At 41.4% G+C, this 22136-nt stretch overlaps 1 protein-coding gene across 1 annotated transcript in view; it reads right to left on the bottom strand.

Moving 5' to 3' along the window:
• crhr1 (corticotropin releasing hormone receptor 1) overlaps nt 1-22136 on the bottom strand; it is a 231140-nt gene that overhangs the window by 55293 nt on the left and 153711 nt on the right. Inside the window, exons 4-5 of the mRNA XM_051936421.1 lie at nt 21931-22016; nt 10447-10553 (exon numbers count right to left, since the gene is read on the bottom strand). Of these exons, the coding sequence (XP_051792381.1) occupies nt 10447-10553; nt 21931-22016 (193 nt within the window). The remainder of the gene's footprint in view (nt 1-10446; nt 10554-21930; nt 22017-22136) is intronic.

Genomic DNA, 22136 nt, shown 5'->3' with positions numbered 1-22136 from the left:
AACATAGTGCTGGGAGGTATACCGGTTCATATCGAAAACTGTTTATTATTTTTGTTATGATATGGATTTTTCTTATACTGCAACACCGGTATAAATAGCCTAAACAAAGTTCAGAACATGGCACACTGGGGAAACTGTTTAAGGGGGGACCTTTTTCACTGCTACACCGCTAAACACGCATGCAATGGTGTACATGCATTACTGGAGGTACTGAACAGTGAAAATGGACAGAGAACATTCTGAAACTGAAGCTGTAGCAGATGATAAAGTTGAACGTGATGACACAGAAGAACTTTTGCTGAAAAAAGGAGCCGTTTCTGTTGTCTGGAGATAATGTCGAGCTAAAGTTGTTGCCATAGGTGGCAACATGAGCAATTTGCTGCATCACCTTAGCCGCAAACATGCTTTGGAGTACCAGTGCTTTGGACACAGGCTTCACACAGCCATAGGTATGTAATAGTTATTAAAATAACAAACTATTTTATGTAACGGTAGTAAAAACATACCATAGTAATAAGAATATATTAATACTTGTGTGCACATTAAAATGCTTTTTTGTACAATGTACAATTCTCATGACGGTGGAATTGGTTATTCTTAGCCAGTCTACTGCAGTAATTGCAGTGGAAATTGTTGTCAACATCCACTCATGCATGGAAAAAAATACAGTGAAACCGGTGTAATTTTGAAAAATACCATGATATAGAATTTTGGTCATACCACCCAGCACTACAAAAACATGAAAAACAATAACTTAAAATTAATAAAAACAACAATAAAGCATAAGATATAAATATACTTAGATGGATACATAGAACTGTACAGGCCTGAAAGCCTGCTTTTCAAGTTTGAGGCCAGGCTCATTTTGGGAAGTCCTGGTTGTTATGTGACATTTCCAGGTTTGACACGGTTTTCATTTTCTTTTACTGTATTTTTTTTAGCTCAATTTGTATTTTTAACCCATGCAATCCAAACTGAGCTTCAATTTCTATTTTACTCCTGTAATTTTTGCTTTTTAAAAATGTATCTGAAATCTTCTGAATACCATTTGGGATGTCTCTGTTTTGTGGGGTTTTGTTTCTTCCCATAAATACATGTGATGTTGCTAGCATGATGTGATAAAAGGTCACCCCCCCGACATGTTTTCCTTACCTAAGATTGTGGATAAACAACCAAATAACAAGTCTCTTTGTGAACTTTGTGTTTCCTTTTGTCTTGTTTTGATCTCTCGGTGTGACTTTTGACTTTGTTTTCGGTTTTGCATATTGAGCATTAACGTGATTTTTGTTTCTTTTTTTTTGTGGGTGGGCCTTAGCTTTGTTTTTCATTTACAACTCTTCTCTTGGTCTTTTATAAAACTCAGCTGCTATTTTCTTCATAGCAGCTTACTGGTCTGGCCTGTGTAATTTTGAGGCCTTATCATCGCTTTTCCACCATTTTGTGCTGCAGCTTCATAACACCAGTACCTTGTCGAGACATTCTCTACATCATGCTTGAGTTTTTCAACCCTCCTTCTTGGATTCCTTTTTAATACTTTGTAAGTTCTCTAATTGTTGGAACTCTTCCCTCGTTCTTGGATGTTTTATTATTGTTTTCTAGATTAATAGTTTAATTTGCTCTTGGGTTGAATCTTAGCCATCTGCAATTTGGTATTTTGTTGATATTTTTTAAAAATCTTTTGTAACTGAATTTAATAATTATTAATAATCTTTTTTTTTTGTTCTTGAAGTCAGTGGTTTCAAAGTTCCCCTCTCACTTATGAGATTTTCAGGCCCTACTCTTTTGGAGCTGCTTTTTGTTTTCTGACTCAGGCCCACTTTTCTTGGGGTTTTTGCTGGGGTTCTGAAGTCTACTTTTGACTTCAAAGATTGTTTTTAAGTTCCCTCAGTCTTGCACTCACCACACGGAATTTTCCTTGGTATATTTTCTCCTTCAGACCTTTACTTCTTTCTCATCCTCTGGTCCCTTTCATACTTTCGCCTTGTGCCCTACCTTTTTTCCGCCTCAGGCAATATAATGCACATTTTTCTTAGCATTGCATGATTTTTCACTCACCGTTTCAAATACCGACTAAGCTTCTCCATTTTTCTATAATGGCTCATCATTTGGGCGAAACTTCCTGTTATTGCAGCTCACCTGTTGGCGGTGGAGTGGTGGTACGGCTATTTTAATTCATACCGTCTTTTATGTTTTTCACACTCCAGGAAAGTCTTCAAACACATCTTTGGTGAGCTCGAAGTTGATGTCAGTGCCATCACAGCTTCTCCATCGAGTGGCAGCATCTGTGTTACAGCGCTCAGCATTCTGTTTTTCAAAGTTAAGTTTGTTCTTTGTGGTGTCAGTTGTCATCTCGCTGTCTGAAATTCAGACTATTGATGTGGTGGCCAAAAAAACGTCAGAAAAAAAAGATAAAAGGTGGAAGGTTCATATTGTTAGATTATTTTAGATTAGATTTGATATATTTAATTAATCCCCAAGGGTGATTTCCATGGCAGAATATGCTCTTCTTCTAGTTTGTGATTATTAGTTACTGGACTATAGGTTTTCTTTGCTCTTGGGAAGCCTCTCAGCATGAAACATTTAGGACTTTATTTAGATTTTATTAATCTTTGTAAATACATATTATCCACCTTAATAAAAGGGTATCGGTGCATTCATCCAATTACTATGTCTCTGCCATTCCAATGGATGGCACATCACAAATATTTGTAGTAATAAAATGCATTGCATTTGTCATTCCAACAAATTGTGCATCACATATAGTACATTTGTAGCAATGCATTTTATTGTTACAAATGTTTGTGATGCACCATCTGTTGGAATGATAAATGCAAAGCATTTTATTACTACATGCATTACAAAATGCATTTCAATAGATGTTGCACTGCAATCTTTAACACAGGTCTACGTTAATTGCTTAGATTTCAGCCCATTTCAGATGAATTGCACAGCTAATCTACATATGTAAAACGCCAAGCTCTGTCCATCTATCATGCAATTACTCAAAAACTGCTGGAGCTAGAACCTTGACCTTTGCCTTAATTGAAATCTTAGGACCTGAAACGTTATAGGACTGCAAAGTGGCCTGTGTGTGTTTGTGTTTAATAAGACAAAGTGATTGAAAAACCAAGTGACACAGCAGAAAAAGAGCAGCAACATTTGCTGAACATCAAGCAAATTGCAAAAGCCAATTATGTTATAAAGAACACCGCACTAGGAAGAAGAAGAATAAGAGCATCAGGCACATCACAGAAGACGATTAAGTGACAAAGACTGAGAAAAAATAAGCAGACAAGATGCTATGAGAAAACTTCAGAAAAAAAATGAAGAAAAAAGATGTGAAAGGCTCAAATTGTTAACTTATTTTAGATTACAAATACTTCATTAATCCCCAATGGGAAATTCAAAAGCATACCACTACATGAACACGGAATACACAGATACTAACAATATAAGACAAAAGAATAAAAACATATAATACAATAAATATTTTGCTCAAGTAACTGTAGTATATCGAGTCTAATATCTTCCTACGGCTTCTGGCTAGAGTGAAGGATGGAATATCAGGAAGAAGCATTGAACTGCTAATGGCAGAAGCCTAACAGATCCCCAGAGGTGCAGAGCAGGCTTTCCTGATGAGTTTGATTGAGGATTTTGCAGTGCCTGAACTCAAGTTGCTCCTCAGCACAGAGCAACACTCTGGCTGTTACAGACTGGTATAACCTTCCCAGCTGGGGGCTGCACATGTCAAAAGCCTGGAGTCTCCTCAGGAAGTACAGTCTGCTCTGCTCTGGCTCTTCTTATTTAGAGCCATTGTGTTATCAGACCAGTCCATTTTGCTGTTCATATGGAACCCCAGGAACTTATTGTTCTGTTCCACCTCGACTTCCTCCCCCTGGATGGTGACTGGTCTCATGGGTTCCTTAGCACAACGGAGGTCCACCACCAGCTATGTTGCCTTGTTGATGTTGACCTGCAGGTGGTTCTCCCTGCACCACAAAACAAAGTCCTCCAGAAGCCTCCTGTACTCTGACTGGTCTCCATTGCCAATACCTGTCAATACCGATGTTTGTCAGGAGTGCATGATCCAGGAGATTGTGGGGGCATCAAGATGCATAGCCCTTAGCTTTTCTTCTGCTGCTGGGGGGAAATACTTCCATTTTAGCCATTAAGACTTTATCTAGAGTAGAGTAGAGCCGCTGCTCCTCCGCATCGAGAGGAGTCAGATGAGGTGGCTCGGGCATCTGATCAGGATGCCTCCTGGACACCTCCCTGGTGAGGTGTTCCAGGCACGTCCAACCGGGAGAAGGCCCGGGGAAGACCCAGGACACGCTGGAGGGACTATGTCTCCCGGCTGGCCTGGGAACGCCTCGGGAATCTCCCGGAAGAGCTAGAAGAAGTGGCCAGGGAAAGGGAAGTCTCGGCATCTCTGCTCAAGCTGCTGCCCCCGCGACCCGACCTCGGATAAGCGGAAGAGGATGGATGGACTGACTTTATCTACAAGCAGAAGGGTCTGTGGCAGGGCAGAAGCATCTGAAATTCTGAGGTGGGCGATGACTTCTGAGTTAAAGTGAAGCTGCCGTGACTGCCCAAATGAAACTCGACTTTGGCTTCCAGTTCCAATAAACAGTGAAGTAAAAATGAATACTCACCACTGAAATTTGATTTTATAAAAGCTGGCTGTTTTTTACTTCATTTTATATTGGATTATATTATAAACACACCTTTGTGATGGACTGGCACTTCATCCAAGTTTTGTTCCTGCCTTGTGCCCGATGTATCTAGGATAGGCTCCAGCTTTCCAATGACCCTACTCTGGATAAGCAGGCTTTGTTAACTGATAAATGGATTATCTTATTAATAAAAACAAAAACATAAGACATAGGACAGTTGTATCTTTGACTTCCTCCCACTTACACCTACTGTTATGACCGGATTTATTTTTTGTTATGCTCCTTAGTTTTGTTCCTGTTCTTGTTTAGGGATTTTTAGGGTGCTGACTTAAATTTTTCTATTTGTTGTTATTTTTTAGTTTTGAAGATCTTTAAGTATTTTTGCAATTTTGTCTTTCAGTGTGTCCTGACATTTTGGTGTAGCATTGCCATGTAACAATATCTCATTGTTAGGGGGTGTGGCACCAGAAGTTGCATCATGTGATGTCATCAGCATGAGCATATAAAGACGTCAGTGTCGCACATTGCAGTTTGTCTGGGATTGTGGATGCATTCAAACTCTCTTAACGCTGGTCTGTGGGGTACAAAATCTGTACATTTTGGTTTATATTTTTCTGTTCAAGACAAGACAACAGATGAACTACATTCAGGACAAATCAAAGCATGTCTTCTTCCCAGTTATAACTCACTTTTAAAACAGCTGTTCCAACAAAGAAAGGAAGACATGCTGGTGGCTCAGTTACTTTATAAGCTGAGAAAGGATGGACATCTAACTATTTTATAGCCTGGGCAAGAAAGACATACCGACACCTCAGAGAACATAACAAAGTTTTATTGTGTGGGAAAACGGACGAGTGAATTCATTCATCATATTCACAGCCAGCCAATCAGAATATCTAAATCACATCTGGCAAAAACCCCCAGTAGAATTTTAGAGTAAATATGCCTCATCTGATAAGTGATAAAGTGAGTAAGGAAGGAGGGAGGAAGAAGAAGGAATGAAGAGGACAGAGTAGTGCTGGGCGGTTTGACCAAAATTCTATATCACGATATTTTTCAAAATTATTTGACGGTATTCTGCGGAATTTTTTTTCCATGCATTAGTGGATGTTAACCACATTTTCCACTGCAATTACTGCAGTAGACTGGCTAAGAATAACCTATTCCACCGTCATGAGAATTGTACATTATACAAAAAAACATTTTAGTGTGCATACAGGTTAATCCAGGTTTGCATGGCCCCATAAAGTGATAGTTTTCAAGGGGGTGGCACTAATGAAGAGAAGGAATCACACTGCATGACAGTTGCAGTCAAAATATAGAACCTTTTTATTGAACAAATTTTGCAAACAGCTTAAACTATAGTTTTGACAAAATAATTTCAACCAACCAAAGAGGCATTTAGACTTAGTCAAATATCCAGAGGTGCTTGTCAAAAGTTGTATTGCACTGAACTTGTCTTAGAAATGGAATAGTAAATATTTTTTGTAAACCAACTACACTTTCTGTTAATGTTAACAATTTCTGTCCACTGACATGTTAAAGTGACTTTTTAAACAATGTTACCATCATTAAACTGCATAATATTTAAACTAATAAATAATAACAATAAAATAAATAGTACAACTTCCAGTAATAATACTATTAAATTCAAGGCTTCAAGCCCAGGTACATTACACAGTATTCAACAAATAAAAATAAAATAATATAAAACAAGTGCAACTTGGTGATGACATCTTTACCAACTGAACCATCATTAAGGCAAATTGCATTAATATGGACCTTGCTTCAAGCTAAGCCAGCAGGAATGCACAGTGGACTGGCTGCCTGGCTGTCTTTGTGAGGTGGGTTCGCATGGGTGACCATTGCAATGAGACTCAATATGGTTTGTACCTTGTGTCATCATAAGTGTTGGTCATCCCAGGCGAACGTTGCCATGGGTGCATCAGCTCCAGGAACGTGTTCAGCACCATGGTCAGCCGATTCCGGATACCTCACTTTAGTTTTTGATCTCCATCACCAGATCACTTGCATCAAAATTGGAGTTCAACAAATCAGACCCCGATTCAGTGATAATACTCAAAAAGTAATCCACGGATTATATTGCTTTGAGCACTCACTTTGGAATCTCTCCACATGCCATTTTAGAAGTGGTTTGCTCTTCCCTACTCACGCAAGCGCAGGGTATCGAGGTCAAATCAACAAAGCTAACTTTCCTTCTAGCAAAAGCGTATCGAAACGTGCCGTAACAACAAGATCACTGATCTCTATCGAACGCTAGTGAGACTGAGGCATCTCACAACGTGGGAGTTTCCGGCAACGTATCGTACTGCATTGCTCGGCCCACAGAAACATTTGCTTGCCGTGCCAACTTGAAAATTTATCTTTTACACAATTTTATATAAATTATCGTCTTGCTTTCGATATCGTAACTTCGAAAAATCTAAGTTGAACCATTGTAAGTAGGGACTACCTGTACTGACTGATAATAGAGACAACAGAAAACTGATTATACACACATTCATTGTACATTTCTTATTACTATGGTATGTTTTTACTACCATTACTTAAAATAGTTTATTATTTTAATAACCATTACATACCTATGGCTGTGTGAAGAATGTGTCCAAAGCACTGGTACTCCAAAGCATGTTTCCAGCTAAGGTGATGCAGCAAATTGCTTGTGTTGCCGCCTACAGCAACAACTTTAGCTCAACATTATCTCCAGACAACAGACACGGTTCTTTTTTTCGGCAAAAGTTCTTCTGTGTCATCATGTTCAACTTTATCGTCTGCTACAGCTTCAGTTTCAGAATGTTCTCTGTCCATTTTCACCGCTCAATACCTCCACTAATGCATGTACTCCATTGCATACGTGTTTAGCAGTGTAGCAGTGAAAAAGGTCCCCCCTTAAACAGTTTCCCCACTGTGTCACGTTCCAAACGTTGTTTAGGCTATTTATACCGGTGTTGCTGTATAAGAAAAATCCATATCATAACAAAAATAAAAAACGGTTTTCGGTATGTACCGGTATACCTCCCAGCACTAGGACAGAGCGATGTCAACGTGAAGCTGTTTCCATATGATCGTCAGAAAAGCATCATGAGCAACTACGAGTGCTCAATCACAAGCCGTCTGCGACGTTCATCCTTGTCATCTGTAACTTTTTCGTAAGCTTTTTGTAAAGACTATATATATCCAGACTTTTCTATCAGTCCTATTTTCTATTATTCTTTGTTCTACTGGTATTATTATTATTCTTGTAATAAATACCATGCTGCTTTTAACTTTCTATGCTTTGTCTTAATGTCTATAGAGTGATTGAAGTAATAAGTTAGATTTCTTTGAGCACCTGGTGCGGCTGGAGGTTTACCATTACCTCTGTGCTGTGAGGTTTATTAAGGCTGAGGGTGAGAGCTCCATCCAATAGTAGGGAACAGGACGTAAAGTAAGGTATTCTTGGCTAATAAATGGCCAATAGTCAAGAATGGCCGAGCCTTTGTATGTTTAAATGTATTCTTGCAGACCAAAAGTAATATTTAGGTCTGAGATATCATTAAAATATCGTATGTTGTTTGTGCCGATAATAAGTAAGTCTCTTGAAGAGCTGAGAGAGTGACAGGCTGTGTTATTCCTAAAGCACTTGTGTGGTTTAAAGTGCTAAAGGTTAATCAGCGTGTGTGTGTCATTCATGGGGCACTGTTGTGGTTAGGGTCTGTGTGTATGTGTATAGCTATGTATGTGTGTGTTAATCTTAAAGTGCAACAGTAGACCAACCCAGTAACGAACTTGACGAGTACATTTACCCTTGAAGGAAAACAGGTAAAGGGTAAGTAGAGGGAAATACTACGATAATACAGCTGGCTAGTGATTCTCTTCTGTGTGTTCTGACTATCATTTCGGCTTAGTGGTTTGGTGTTGACGACTAGCTTTTTGAATTCTTGGTTCCAATTTTTCTGCTTACTGATGTCACACACGTGCGCATGGGAGACAGCTAAAGGGCTCAAAACAAGGTAATTTCCAATCAGACCAGGCGGTGGCAGAATACATCAATCCTTTCTCTTATCTACCAGACCAAATGCAGGAATTTCCACCTGGTTCTACCTCAGAAGATGTCACTTCCAGTTCCATCCACCAAGAAGTTGCAGCCCGATGACCTTATTTTTGGTTCCGGTCCCAAGATCCCTCCTCTTTCTGCCGTTCCACTATATATGCACCAGGTTTACTAACCTGGGCAGTTCTGTTTTGGATTCTTGTCTGTAAAGTCCATTTTCTCAACCTTTTTTCGAATTTTGCAGCCAATTGTAAATTATATGGGAGGCTGCCCCAAACCTCTGTGTGTCAAGGCTTGATTACGTTTCACACACTGATTACATTTCATCTGCTGGTCCCTCACTTCAAACTCACCACCATTGCCTATCACAAGCTGTACACCCACTTTAACAGATTCATCAGCACACCTGATTTAGAAATGTTCATGAAAGATAAACGTGTTATACATGGAAAATACACAATTCTTGTATTTAGGAAACACAGTCCACCTGGTAAACGAACAACACAAACTCAGAAACACCAGAAAGGCACTTCACCCTGTAACTGATACACGAGCACAAGAGATCATCCGAAACTGTGAGCCTGTATCATTTCAATGATGGATGGAGTCAGTGTGATCTGCACAGAGGAGTGGCACTAATGTTGTGCTGACAGGTCACTTTGAGTTTGCAAATAGTAGTGAGAGTCAGAAAATACAAAGACAGAAGGTCAAAAAAGACAAAACAGAAAATTAGCACCAACATCACATACTTCAGATTTGATCACGGTGCCCACTGGGATGCATGCCAAACCAGACTGCTATCTTTAATAGTCGGGAAATGATGACTCACTGACCCTGGCACTGTAAGGAACTATATTATGTAGACAGGGAACATTTTTGGTGACTTTACCGTATAGCTATAATAGATAGGTAAATGTGAAAAGCATTATAAAATAGATAAAACAGAGATATTAAAGGTGCAATAGATAGATTGATAAGAAAAGAACTATATGAAAAATAGATCAGAAAAATTCTATACAGCAAAGAGATAAACAGGTAGGAAAGGCACTATATGCTAAACAGAGAGATAGAAAAGGCACTATATGATATAAGTAGATCACAAAGGCACTATATAAGAGACAGACAGGAAAGGCACTATATAAGAAACAGATAGCTAGACAGGAAATACACTATATAAGAAAGAGATGTCTAGATGGATGGGAAAGGCAGTATATGATAAATATATAAGAAATGTGCTGTATAAGAGATTAATAGGAAAGGCACCATATAAGAACAAGCTATCTAGATCGATATGAAACACTATATAACAGATAGATAAGAAAGGTGCTATATAATAAAGAGAGATGTGAAAGGTGCAGTAGAAAGGAAGTCAGATAGTCCGAAGGGTAGGTAGATAGATATGAAAGGTACTGTTTGAAAGACAGATAGATAAGAAAGGCTTAGACAGATACGAAAAGTACTATATGATAGATAGATTAGATCGATTAGATAGACAGACAATCAGATAGATAGATATGAAAGGCACTATATAATAGGTAGATAGATAGGAAAGGCACTATATTAAAGATAGACAGATTGACAGATGTGAAACAACCTATGTAATCAATAAATGAAAGGCATTATATAATTATTAAGACAAGAACATGAAGAACGCCCGAACTGTAACTCTGGATTTTGATTCAAGTGGAGAGCCCATCAAGAAGAGGCGGCGTCTCTTACCGTAAACGCATGAAGAGGATGAAGGCGACCAGCAGGGCCCCCAGGGAGATGCAGTGGCCCATGTAATTTATGATCACAGCAATGTGGTAATGCAGTTTGCTCTTTTTCTGAAAAATAAAGAAAACAAAAACAAACCAGTGAGTGCATCTGACAGGGAGATGACAGCAGCACCAACTTGCCTCCTACCCTACATGCTCCCATCTGATTTTCTTGTTTTGTTTGAATGAAGAGCAGGTGGAGCTGAACTGGGAGTGCGTTTGCCACCAGAGTCTAGAACTGGGATCCCATTTGTCTTTCTTTACTCTCTGCATGACTGAGACCTGACCTGGCACCATGGCTGATGCTTTCCAGTACAACCTGCTGGGTTCACATGTCTTAATGAAGGCTTGGACTGATAGCCTGAAAGATCAGTATTCTAAGTATTGTATAGTGTATAGATGTGGCTCACTGATGTGGCTCACTCTCTCTCCAAAACTGAATTCTTTCTTTGACTGGGTGTTACATGAAACAGGAGCTTTCCAGTTGGAGTTCAAGCTGTAAAGGACCTACTAGCCGGTTGATTGCTGGGCCTTGCAGATCACAGTTGGTTAGATCGGCTGTCAGATTCCTGAATGCACCCACAAGCTGAGATGAAGAGACCCACAATGGATTAAACTTTTTTCCAGCTGAGCTTCTTTTCGGATGAATCAGCGGGGCACAAATGTCAGAATTTAATTTCCCGGAAACCCCCTTGATCTCTGGCCTTTTTTGCATCGGCTTCTCTCCCACAAGGTAATTGTGGTTGCCTTCACCAGACATGCAGTGTGAGTCATACAAGGCGCCTGCCTGGTGATGCATGAGCCACTACCGATAGCCGGCCTAAATATTAATGAGCGCTCGCAGTTGGGCTGGCGGCCCCAGTGACATTTGATGCTGCAACTCGTCTTGGCACTGCCCAAGTGAGAAGCAATCGAAAGGGTTGTCCCCCTAATTGACAGTTGTCACATTTGCCATCCACCATCGTTCCGCTCTCATGCAAATTTACACTTTGTCGTTTGTCCTGAGGCCGAGGAGGGAAGCAAAGAGACGGAGGAAAGGAGCGCTTTGAGGTGCCGCTGTAATAAGCCGGTGCTCCCCAGCCTGCCGCTTCCTGCGTCGTTAGCAGAGCCCCGGGCTCTCCCTCTCTGGGGCTTTATGTGTTAATTAGAGAGCTGCTGTGGTGCAGGATCTGCGTGGGTTGTGCTGAAGAGGAATCTTCTCCTCCATTGCTATTCAAGTCACGGAGGCTCGGTGTGTTGGACCTCCTAAGATGTACGCGGTGACAAGCGGTGATCTGCCGGAGAGGCAAAAGATGTATAGAGGAGTATAGGGAGAATTGGCACAATAACACTACACACAGACTGAGTTGCCCCTTGCTGCCAATCTTCTAAGGGTCTCTATGAAAGAAGAAAAATGGCTTATGTGACTATTCCAGAAAAGAGAAATGAGTACAGGGAAACAGGTGTTCTTTGCACAGAAATAAGAAGTGTACCGAGATGGACATCCTTAAGTGTAACCCTGTTTAAATGTAAGTGAGAGACGTTAAAGTGGAAAAAATAGCAAGAAGTATAGGAGGAGTGTGTTTTATACAGAAATTGCAGAAAAACAGCATTGGTCCCTGCAGACAACTTTTAATGAAAAAACAAAACTAAACAAAAACTTCAGCCTAAAGGAGACATGGCTCATCTATTACACAAAGGAGGGATGAGTAAGGGAAACAGGTTCTGTTGGCATAGAAATATGAAATGCAATGAGGAGGGCATCCTGAAATGAACACCTGTGCAAAGTGAGTGATAGGAGGTCAAGAAAAGAAAATGGTGGACAAGGGATAGAGTATAGGGAGGATGTACTCTATGCAGAAAATACATAATAACACTACACTCCAAACATAGGCACCCCCTGTTGACAATCCATCAAGGGACTCCGTGAAAGAAACAGGAGCCCAGAAGAGACATGGCTTATCTATCACAAAAAGGACGAATGACTACAGGGAAACAGGTGTTCCGTGCCTAAGAAGTAAGAAGTGCATTGAGGTGGGCAAACCTGTTCAGATCTCCAGGTCAGAGAAGGGAGGTCAACAAAAGTGGACAGTGGAAGGTAGTAGGAGTATAAGGGAAGAGTGTTCTATACATAAACTTCACAAAACAGTTCCAAAATTCAGGGGCACCTCTGCCATCCTCTAATAATCCATCAAGAGACTTTATGAAAGAAACAGGAGCCCAGAGGAGATATGGCTTCTTAATTACAGATAAAAGGGAAGAGTACAGGGAGTCAGGTGTTCAATACATGAAATAAAAAAGTGAGCAAAGAAGGGTGTCCTTAAGTATACACCTGTTCAAACCACCATGTAAGGAATTGTAGATCAACTAAATAAGATGATGGAAGAAGAGAGGAGTATAGGGGAAGTGAGCTCTAAGAAGAAAATGTAAAAAAGCAATACAGTCAAATCTTATGTGTCCCCTGCTGCCAATCTTTCAAGAGTCTCTAAGAAAGAAACAGGAGCCTAAAGGAGATATGGCTTATCTAAATGAAAAGAGGGATGAGTACAGGGAAATGAGTGTTCTGTGTATAGAAATAAAATGTGGGCTAAGAAGAGTGTTCTTAAATGTAGACCTTTTCAAACCACTGTGCAAGAAATAGGAGGAGAAAATTAGCAAATAAGTTAACGTAAGCATGGAGGAGTATATGGGGAGTATACTCTTTGAAGAAAATTCACAAATGCCATACACACAGACTGAGGTGCCCCCTGCTGCCAATCCTTCAAAAGTCTCTATGAAAAAAACAGGTCTAAAGGAGACTTGGCTTATCTATTACAGAAAGAAGGGATGAGCACAGTGGAACAGGTGTTTTGGGCATGGAAATAAGAAATACACAGATGTGGGCATCCACAAATGTTACAGTTGCTAAAATGTAAGTGATAGGAGGTTAAGAATAGAAGACAGTGAAAGGGGGGAAGAGTATAGAGGGGAGAGTGCTCTATGCAGAAAATGCTCCACCTGCCCTCCCACACTCCTGCTACACACCCGCACACCTTCCTCTACGTCACAAATCACCTTTTTCCACTTCTTTCCAGTCACTCATCTTTCAATTCCAAGCTCATAAACCCTATGGCCAGATGGAGGCTTTTAAGCTGCGGCCAATGACCTCTTCTGGTAGTACCCCAGAAATGATTTGCAGGTTCTTGATTTTGTGACAAAGCCCTAACCACCATAGGAAGGGACACATGGAGCCCAGCGGGGGTGTCCACCCAAACATACTGCCCTCTAAAGGGGGATTCCCTTATATTAATAACAGAGCTACACTGACACCCTTGAACTAGTCCAGGGCCTTCTAAAACCCTAATCTTATCTGGTGGTGCACCCTGGTGACTATAATTTTCCCCATGGGATCAATAAAGTTTATCTAATCTAATCTAATAAATGGTGTTACTACCTGATACAGAAGACAATCCTTATAGAGAGTGGGGGGAAATGCCCAATTGAACCCAGGTTATTGGAGGAGGTTAGCAAGAATGTGCTGCCTAAGCATGCATGTCCTTGGGACCAGACCAGAGTCTCAATGGGAGAGTCAGCACAGATAGTGACCAAAACAAGGCCTGAAGCCAGGACGGTGTCATCTTCTGTATTGCACAAAAAACATATTCTGACACAAATGTCGGTTGCTGAGAGTCTATAAGGAACCACTATATGGCACCTAGAAGAAATGGCTTGGCTAACTGCTAATAGAGGAAGGGGTACAAGGAGAACAGCTGTTCTGTATATTCAAAAAAATGTGAGACGGGCATCATCAGTTGCCAAGTTGGCCCAAGCAATAAAGTGGGAAACAGGAAATCGATTGAATTGTTGTAATAGTGGGAGGACGGAGGAGTACAAGGGGAGTAGGCTTCATGTACAGAAACACTAAGGTCTGGCATGATCAATCTGCCAAGAACCGCTATGAGATAAGAGAGAGTCTTGGACTGAAATGGCTTGACTAAATGGCTATGGTGGGAGAAGAAAAGGGAGAACATCTGTTGACTGAACAATAGCACAGCATAATGAGAGACAATCAGACAGCCCAGCTGTCAACAAACCTGCCAGAGACACAAGGCTAAATAAGAACGAGCATGATGGGCTGTACTAGTAGGAGAAAGGAGGAGTACAGGGAGGGGACCAGACTTGATGGTTGGATACTTATTATATTTAAATTACATTTACATTTATTTGCTTAATAGATCCTTTTATCCAAAGTGACTTAAAAAAATATAAAAGAAGTCAATGTAATCGAGTAAACATCAGTCAGCGGGACTGTTTGGGAACAAATGTGACATGACAAGGTGACAAAACTGATAATCACTGATAACAACTGAAGACCTTAGAACCAAAATGTAAGTTCCGTACAATTCCTAGGTTATAAGAACCTATCAAAGCCATAATCAGTTAGACAGAAATTCACCAAACAAGAGAGTCTTCAAACTGTTCTTAAACATATTGAGGGACTCAGCATTCTGAATAGAGGCGGGCAACTCATTCCACCAGCATGGAGCTTACACATGAACAGAGTCAGGACTGAGTTCTAATACCACAAAGACGTATTATTACCAAACTCCATTCATCAGCAGACCTGAGAGTGCTCGAGAAGGACCATAGGACCTCACAAGTGTCTCCAAATATACAGGTGCTGACCCACTGATTTCTCTGTAGATGAGCATCAAGGATTTAAACTTAACATGTGCTACTAGAGGAAGCCAGTAATGTGATCTGAGAAGAGGAGTGACATGTGCCTGCCTCGGCTGATTGAACACCATTGTGCCACTTCCTTTTGAATCATCTGCAGTGGCTTGGTGACACATGCCAGTACTCCAGCTGGCAGAGAGTTGCAGTAGTCCAGATGTGATAAGACCAAAGCTTGGACCAGGAGCTGTACTGCATACTCTGTCAGGTACAGTCTGATCTTGTGAATATTGTAAGACCAAGAGACTGTAACTACGTGGTCCTTGGAGAACAGATGGTCAGCAATTACCCCCCAAGGTTGCGTAAAAACTTAGTGGGTGTTAGCCATAATGAGCCGAGTTAAACAGAGATAGGGTGCTGAACAAACAGACAAGCTGGGATAACAAGAAGCATCATCATTTCCAGGTTGAGCTGGAGGTGGTGTTCTTCCATCCTGGTTGCAATATCAATGGGACATTAAGAGATTCTAGTTTATACCGTGTGGTCCTTTGGAAGAAACAGCAGGTACAGCTGCATATCATTAGAGCAGCACTGACAATGGAAACTATGGGACTGAATTATGGTGGCTAGTGAGGTGATATATTCAGAGAAGAGGGGAGGACTCAGTACTGATACTTGGGGCAGCCCTGTGGTGCACCCATGACTTCTCTCCATGCCAGGATATACAGTAGGATCTGCCCAAGATGTAGGACTCAAACCACCTCAGGGCAGTCTTAATGATGCCAAGGTCAGAGAGGGTAGAAAGGGCGATCTGATGGTTGACCGTGTCCAAGATAGAGGAGAGATCTAGTAGAATGACGTGTTTATACCTCTAACCAGCTGTTAGGTGTTGACAAAAGTTAAGCAAAGATTTCTTGGAGGAATGGCTCTTCTTGAAGCCCAAAAGATTTCTTGCCGTATGTCCATTTGTGTAAGAGATTAAACTGGACCAAACTGAATCTGTCCAGTTTTCGCACCCAGGAAGCCCATGCAAATGAACCCAACCACCTTCTGATGGTCCGTGACAGCTGCAAAAGTTACCCTGGCACAACTCACACCCGCTGTCAGGCTCTTCTAAGCTACTGGACAGCAAGCAGGTGACCAGCAAAAAATAACTTACTGTATGTGGTAGGCCTCCCAACGGGGGTACACAATGCAGACAGCTGTAGAGGGTACAGATGAGTGCACGGTTCAAAGTACCCACTATAGGCCAGAATTGTGGGTGAAATATTACCAGGGGGACAGAGTGTCATATATTCAACAGAGAACATCCCAGAATTCAAGGGACACAGAAACAGTCTTGTAAGGGGAAGTAGGTAGCTCCTATTCATTACTGTTCGTATACTGTAACTGGCCAGACTTCCAACTACTTAGCCCTTTAAAAAGAGACTAAGCTGCAGAGTTATAGGAATATCTCGGGCCACCACTACAGGGAGCATTTGTGGACAAGGGTTCAACTGGTGTGATAAAGTGAGGCCAGAAGAGAGGTTAGCTATTTCAGTCTGGTGTTTATGGACTCCATGAACTTGGAGTAAAGTGGGGGGTGGGTTAAGTTGAAGAAAGGTTCAGATAATCGGTTGAAGAGAGGACAGTGGTGCAGGTGCACACTTTATTCAGGTGTGAGGGCAAAGGCAGGCCTCGAGTTTGCTGCTGAGCAACATTGCATGAATACCAGCAGCCACCAGAGGGAGCTCTAGGAGGACAACTAGAATGCTGACTTTAATTAAGAGTTCAAATTATGGGATGAAGAGAGGACAGAGGTGTGGGGACACATCACAGACACGTGTGGGAGGTACAGGACAGTGTACAACTCAACAGTGACCTGGTGTGCAATATTGCAGGAGTATCAGGGACAACCAGAAGCAGCTCTAGGAGTTCAACCACAGGTTTTCCAAATGCCATTCATGATTAAACTCTACGTAGGGCTTAAAAGCCCCTTCTAGCGATTTAGTCAATGCTTTTGGTGAGTGTGTGGTGAGTTGGACAAGGGTTCAACAGAAGAGATAAAGTTATAATGGGTTTATAATGACCCTAGCTAGGGTTTAAAAGCTCTTTCTAGTGACTCAGTCAATAACTTACAGGCTGGGGTGAGCTAGAACAAGGGTTCAACTGGTGGAATGATGTTATTAGTGGATTTATCCCAAAAATCATCCCTAGCTTGGGCTTAAAAGCTACATCTAGTGACAGCAAACTTGGAGTTGGCTGTACTTGTTTGACTCAGATAAGACATTGGTTCAACGGATCAAGAGATGACTAAAGATGTGACGAAACAGAAAGTACATGACAAGTGCAGGGGGTCCCAAAGGGAACTCTAGGACAACTGCCACAGGTTTTCCAGATGACATTCCTTACCCTGGAAGTGACTGGTAAACTGACCCAGTAGTGACCCCTGCCTAGAACTTTAAAAGTCCTTGAGGTGTGGACCAGGACTCTGACCACAGCTGTCCACACCTCTTTGCTCCTATGTGGTGTCCACACTCCCTGCTCTCTATAAATCCCCACTGCCATTTCCTTCTATCGGCTAGCTCGAGAAATAAATTACTGTTCCAGATGCCCCTCACACCCTTCTACCTAACACAGTTGCAGTCATCTCGATCTATCAGAGCCCGTCCATTCCTGTTTAAACTTGTCACTTTCAATTTGATTGTTTTGAGGCGCCTATAACGTCTGGCTTCATTAAGCAGAAAGAAGCAATTGCCTCCTTAACAAACAGGCATGCAACTGGCCGGCGTGACCGGAGTACAGATTACGCCCGGCACACCTGCATACTTGCTTCAGTTCCTGCATTCTGTTTGGTGGTCTTGGCAGCCTCATTCTTTTGCAGTTTAACAAATTGTGGAAGATCTCCTCATCATGTGTATTACTACAACTACAGGAGGGATGGTTTGGAATCCACAGAGAAGTCCACTACCTGTTAACGACACCACCAGGAAGACTTCATGTGATGACCAAGCAGCATATATGCAGTAGTCGCCTAGATGGGCCTCACAATGGGGTGCACACAAAGGGGGATGCCCAATCTTTGCACTGCTGTCTCACTTTCCAGTGGTCCCCCTAACCCAGAATCGAATCAGTCATTCATTGTGATGCCTCACTGAAGGTTATACTTCCATGAGCCCTTGCAAAACGCGTTGATGTTCAGAGGGGCATGAGAAGAGGAAGGAGGAACCCCAAAGAAGCTTTGTGGCCTCAAATCAGTAATCTACCAGTGTTGTTTGAAAAAAGAGATTCTATTGAAGTGTGAGTGTAATTCTGCCTCAGGCCACCAGATGGAGAAAAGTCTTTTTATTGTACCTGGTGGAAGCCATCAGAGGGTAGAAATTGCAGCAATTCTGCATGACAATTGCACCATGAAAGGCACGGTTTTAAGGTCTGGGAAACTCTGGTTTGAATATAAGATGAGCAAATACCTAATGTGGTTTGCTTTGAGAACAGTTCAGTACCAGTGATCACTGAAAAAAGGCACTATATAAAATATGTTTGGATTTTTCCCAAAGGCTTGTTAGCTGTTCTCCTTACAAAGTCAAGCATAGGACGGTCCAGTGGTTTTGACTGCTACCTTGTTTATTTGGTGTCCTGGGGTTGGGTCCCATGCTTAGTTATTGTTTATGTGGAGTTTGCTTATTTGTGTACTAGCCAAATTACCTGTCAAAGATGAGTAATAGAATACATTTAAAAACATTGGATATCTCTTGCCCCACATGTTCCTTCATTGCCTTTCCTCTGTACCAGCCTGTGTCTGAATCACTCTTGACCGGTACTCTTCCTGTCAAGCACATTCCCGTAAAACCTTCTTCCCCCGACTCTGTCATTCTGAGGCACTTTGCTCACCTCCTGTCTACTTTTCATGCTCCTGTCTTTGAAGGGGACTCTCAGCGTACCTCCTACAGTTTAATTCCTTCTCGTGTATTTCAGCCTCTTTTCTCTAGCACCTCCTGTTTTGATCGCCTCACCAAACCCAAACTAACCAATCAGACCAAAGCCAAACTGACCAATCAGATTTGTCTGAGAGACACACATAAACTTAATGTTTTACTCTGGACATCTATCTATCTGTATCTGAAATGATAGACTATCATGGATGGACTGGATTCCTGACTGGGAAGGCTCCTATTCTTTTTTCCCACTTGGGAGCCTGATATAAAGGATAGAAAGGGAATGGACACCTCCCAATGCCATGTGTTCCCCCTGTATACTGGGTGGCAGCACCCCCCCAATGTAGTTTGCTGTTAGGAGAAGACTTCTCTGTTAGGTGAAAGTTGTGCCTGACCTGGACGTGCTTTCTCCAGAAGTACTTCCATGACTGACATAAAGAAAGCCACTCCACCTCACCCACAGGAGTCAGAGTTAAGTGTGGAGAAAGACAAAGCTCGCTTGGAGAAGAGTGGAGGAGAAAAAGAAAGAAAGTGAGAGAAAGAACTGTAGGGTGGATTAAAATGGAGAAGAAGCCAATTTGAAAAGGTACTTTGTTGAATAAAGAAATATTTAATTGAACCTGGGACTTGTGTTGCTGTAGTTGTGTCAGGGTTTTGGGGCCCTAATGATCACAGGTAGCATAGTTGGCACAATTTCCTGGTTATCTACTTGGCAGGAATCTGCAATTATAAATTTACTGTGGCAAAAACCCTTAAGATGCAGCGTTGCACCATGATTGTTAAATGTGGTTGTAACCTGGTGAAAATGGGAAGAAAAAACACCAAGAATAGTGGAAACCCCACAGAGGGAAGGCAGACTTAGATGTACAGTATTCTGTTTAATAAAAAGAAGGCAGTTGAACCTAATGATGTTGTTCATGTACTTGTGTCAAGGGTTTGGGGCTCTGAGATATCTAAGAAAGCACACTTCATATACACCGTACACTGTATGTGTGTGTGTGTCTAATAATAATAATAATAATTCTTTGCATTTATATAGCGCTTTTCTCACCACTCAAAGCGCTAAGCAATTGCAGGTTAAGAGCCTTGCTCAAGGGCCCAACAGAGCAGAGTCCTTATTGGCATTTACGAGATTCGAACCGGCAACCTTCCGATTGCCAGTGCAGATCCCTAGCCTCAGAGCCACCACTCCACCCATATATGTATGACAACTATGAACAGCATTACATGACATAAAAAGTGACATTTCCGAGGCTTTTTGACATTCAGCACATTTGAAGAATGACCCCTGTGAAAGATGATATATAAAATATGGCTGTAGAGCACCTTTGGATTGTCCTTGTAAGGTGATATCAAATTATAATACTATTTAAGGATTTTGTGCAAATCCTCAATTTAAAAGTTACTATATTACATAAGAGCAGAATGCCTATCTGAAGATCTTTGGATCGACAGCAGATTATGTGTATCATTCTGTCATCTCCTCACAAGTGTGTTACTTTTACCTTGGTGAATGGGGAGGTGTGGGCTGAGGGCTGCTTGTTCTGGCACTGTATGTCACACATAATGGCATCCTAGAAGGGGTACCCAGGCTGGAATAACTGGAAAACGTTTGATTTGAGTGAGAGTGGTCACACTGTCTGGGCCACCTGGTCACAAGGTGCTATTTGTGGAATCTCCGCGCCAGTCCTGGATTTATTTGTGGGCCTTGGTGTAGGCAGGGCAGTGCTGGATGGGGCAGCACCTGTCATGGGGTGAAGTTGGTCCACTGGTAGGACAGGATAGTGCTTGCTTTTAAGTGGGGTGGAGCCAACAAGTCGGACAGCATTCTAGTCCTGAATTGATGTCATTTTGCCTCCGCCCCTTGGACTGCCTAGGTAGGGATAACCTTATCAGGAGCACATGGCTGTGAGGGTTAGCATGCTGTAATGTCAGACTTTCTTTTGTTAGCTTTAATCATGGCAGTGTAGTACATATACCACTGGCGTGCTCATGTGTAATGCGTCGGCAGGTGCACAGTGTGCTCTGTAGCACCATCCCTTTGACAACTTTATTACTTTATATTTCAGGCAGTGGTGTTTAACACAAACTTTAAACAAGACAAATACCATACAGATGAAAACTGGACAAAAAGGAACTATAATTAACAAAAAAGCCAGTAGGTCATATTGTGATAGAATCTCATTAAGAAGAGAGCAACCTCATGAAAAGTGTGGTAAGTAAAGGTCAGCGTTTCCTTGGAGTGAGAAACGTGTTGCAATCAATACAATTATATAAAAAGGGACATGTGGTGCTGTCTCTGATTTGTTATGACAGATGCTATAAAATAGAAAAATTAGGAAGGCACTTTCTGAAAGGGGCATAATGGCAGAAAAAAAAGGTGTTTTGCTCTGCACTAGCAAATGAGATGCATAAAATATTCACCACATGCTTTCAATTAAAAGGGCATTTTTATGAGTTTCTAAAAAGAAAGGTACTGTATACGCTACAAATGAATGCAAAGGTTTCTTTCTACAAAGGGATCAACACAAAACAGGACTGGTGGGAATTTAGTTGGTGTGGAACATGCAGTATTAGATTTGTTATGCAGAATATAAATGATGGAAAAGTAACTTGTGAGATGATTTGTGTAAGGCACTATAAAAATTTAAAAATAGTAATCTGTAAAATTTGGCTGAGATTGATTCTAGTGTGAATTTACACACACACATTCACTTTTATATATTCAATGAATTTCTTGTGAATTGCTGTCTGCTCAATGCCTGCCATGGGACTGGGTCATGAGGTATTGTGATGCCAGTTCTCTGCCAGTCTCACCCACATGCAACTCAGCCTCAGTTTTAATCATCTAAGAGGATGGCAACCCCACCCAAACAATGAAACAAAAATGTTGACTGTACCTCTTCATTGAGGATTTCCTGGCACTGAGAGTAATTCACTTTTATTGCCCACGTTCCATTCAGGAGGCATTCCCTGTAGACGTTATCTGTGGGGTGGTGACATAAACATACAAAAGGTCAGAAAAATCATAAAACACCACAGTCTACAATAGATTATCTTCCATCACCCAAGCAAGCAGATGGCGCCCTCCACAGACTGACAGAAG

This window comes from Erpetoichthys calabaricus, chromosome 14 (assembly GCF_900747795.2).
Source record: "Erpetoichthys calabaricus chromosome 14, fErpCal1.3, whole genome shotgun sequence".
NCBI lineage: Eukaryota > Metazoa > Chordata > Cladistia > Polypteriformes > Polypteridae > Erpetoichthys > Erpetoichthys calabaricus.
Note: the sequence above shows the minus strand (reverse complement) of the source record. Positions and strands in the feature narration are given on the sequence as shown.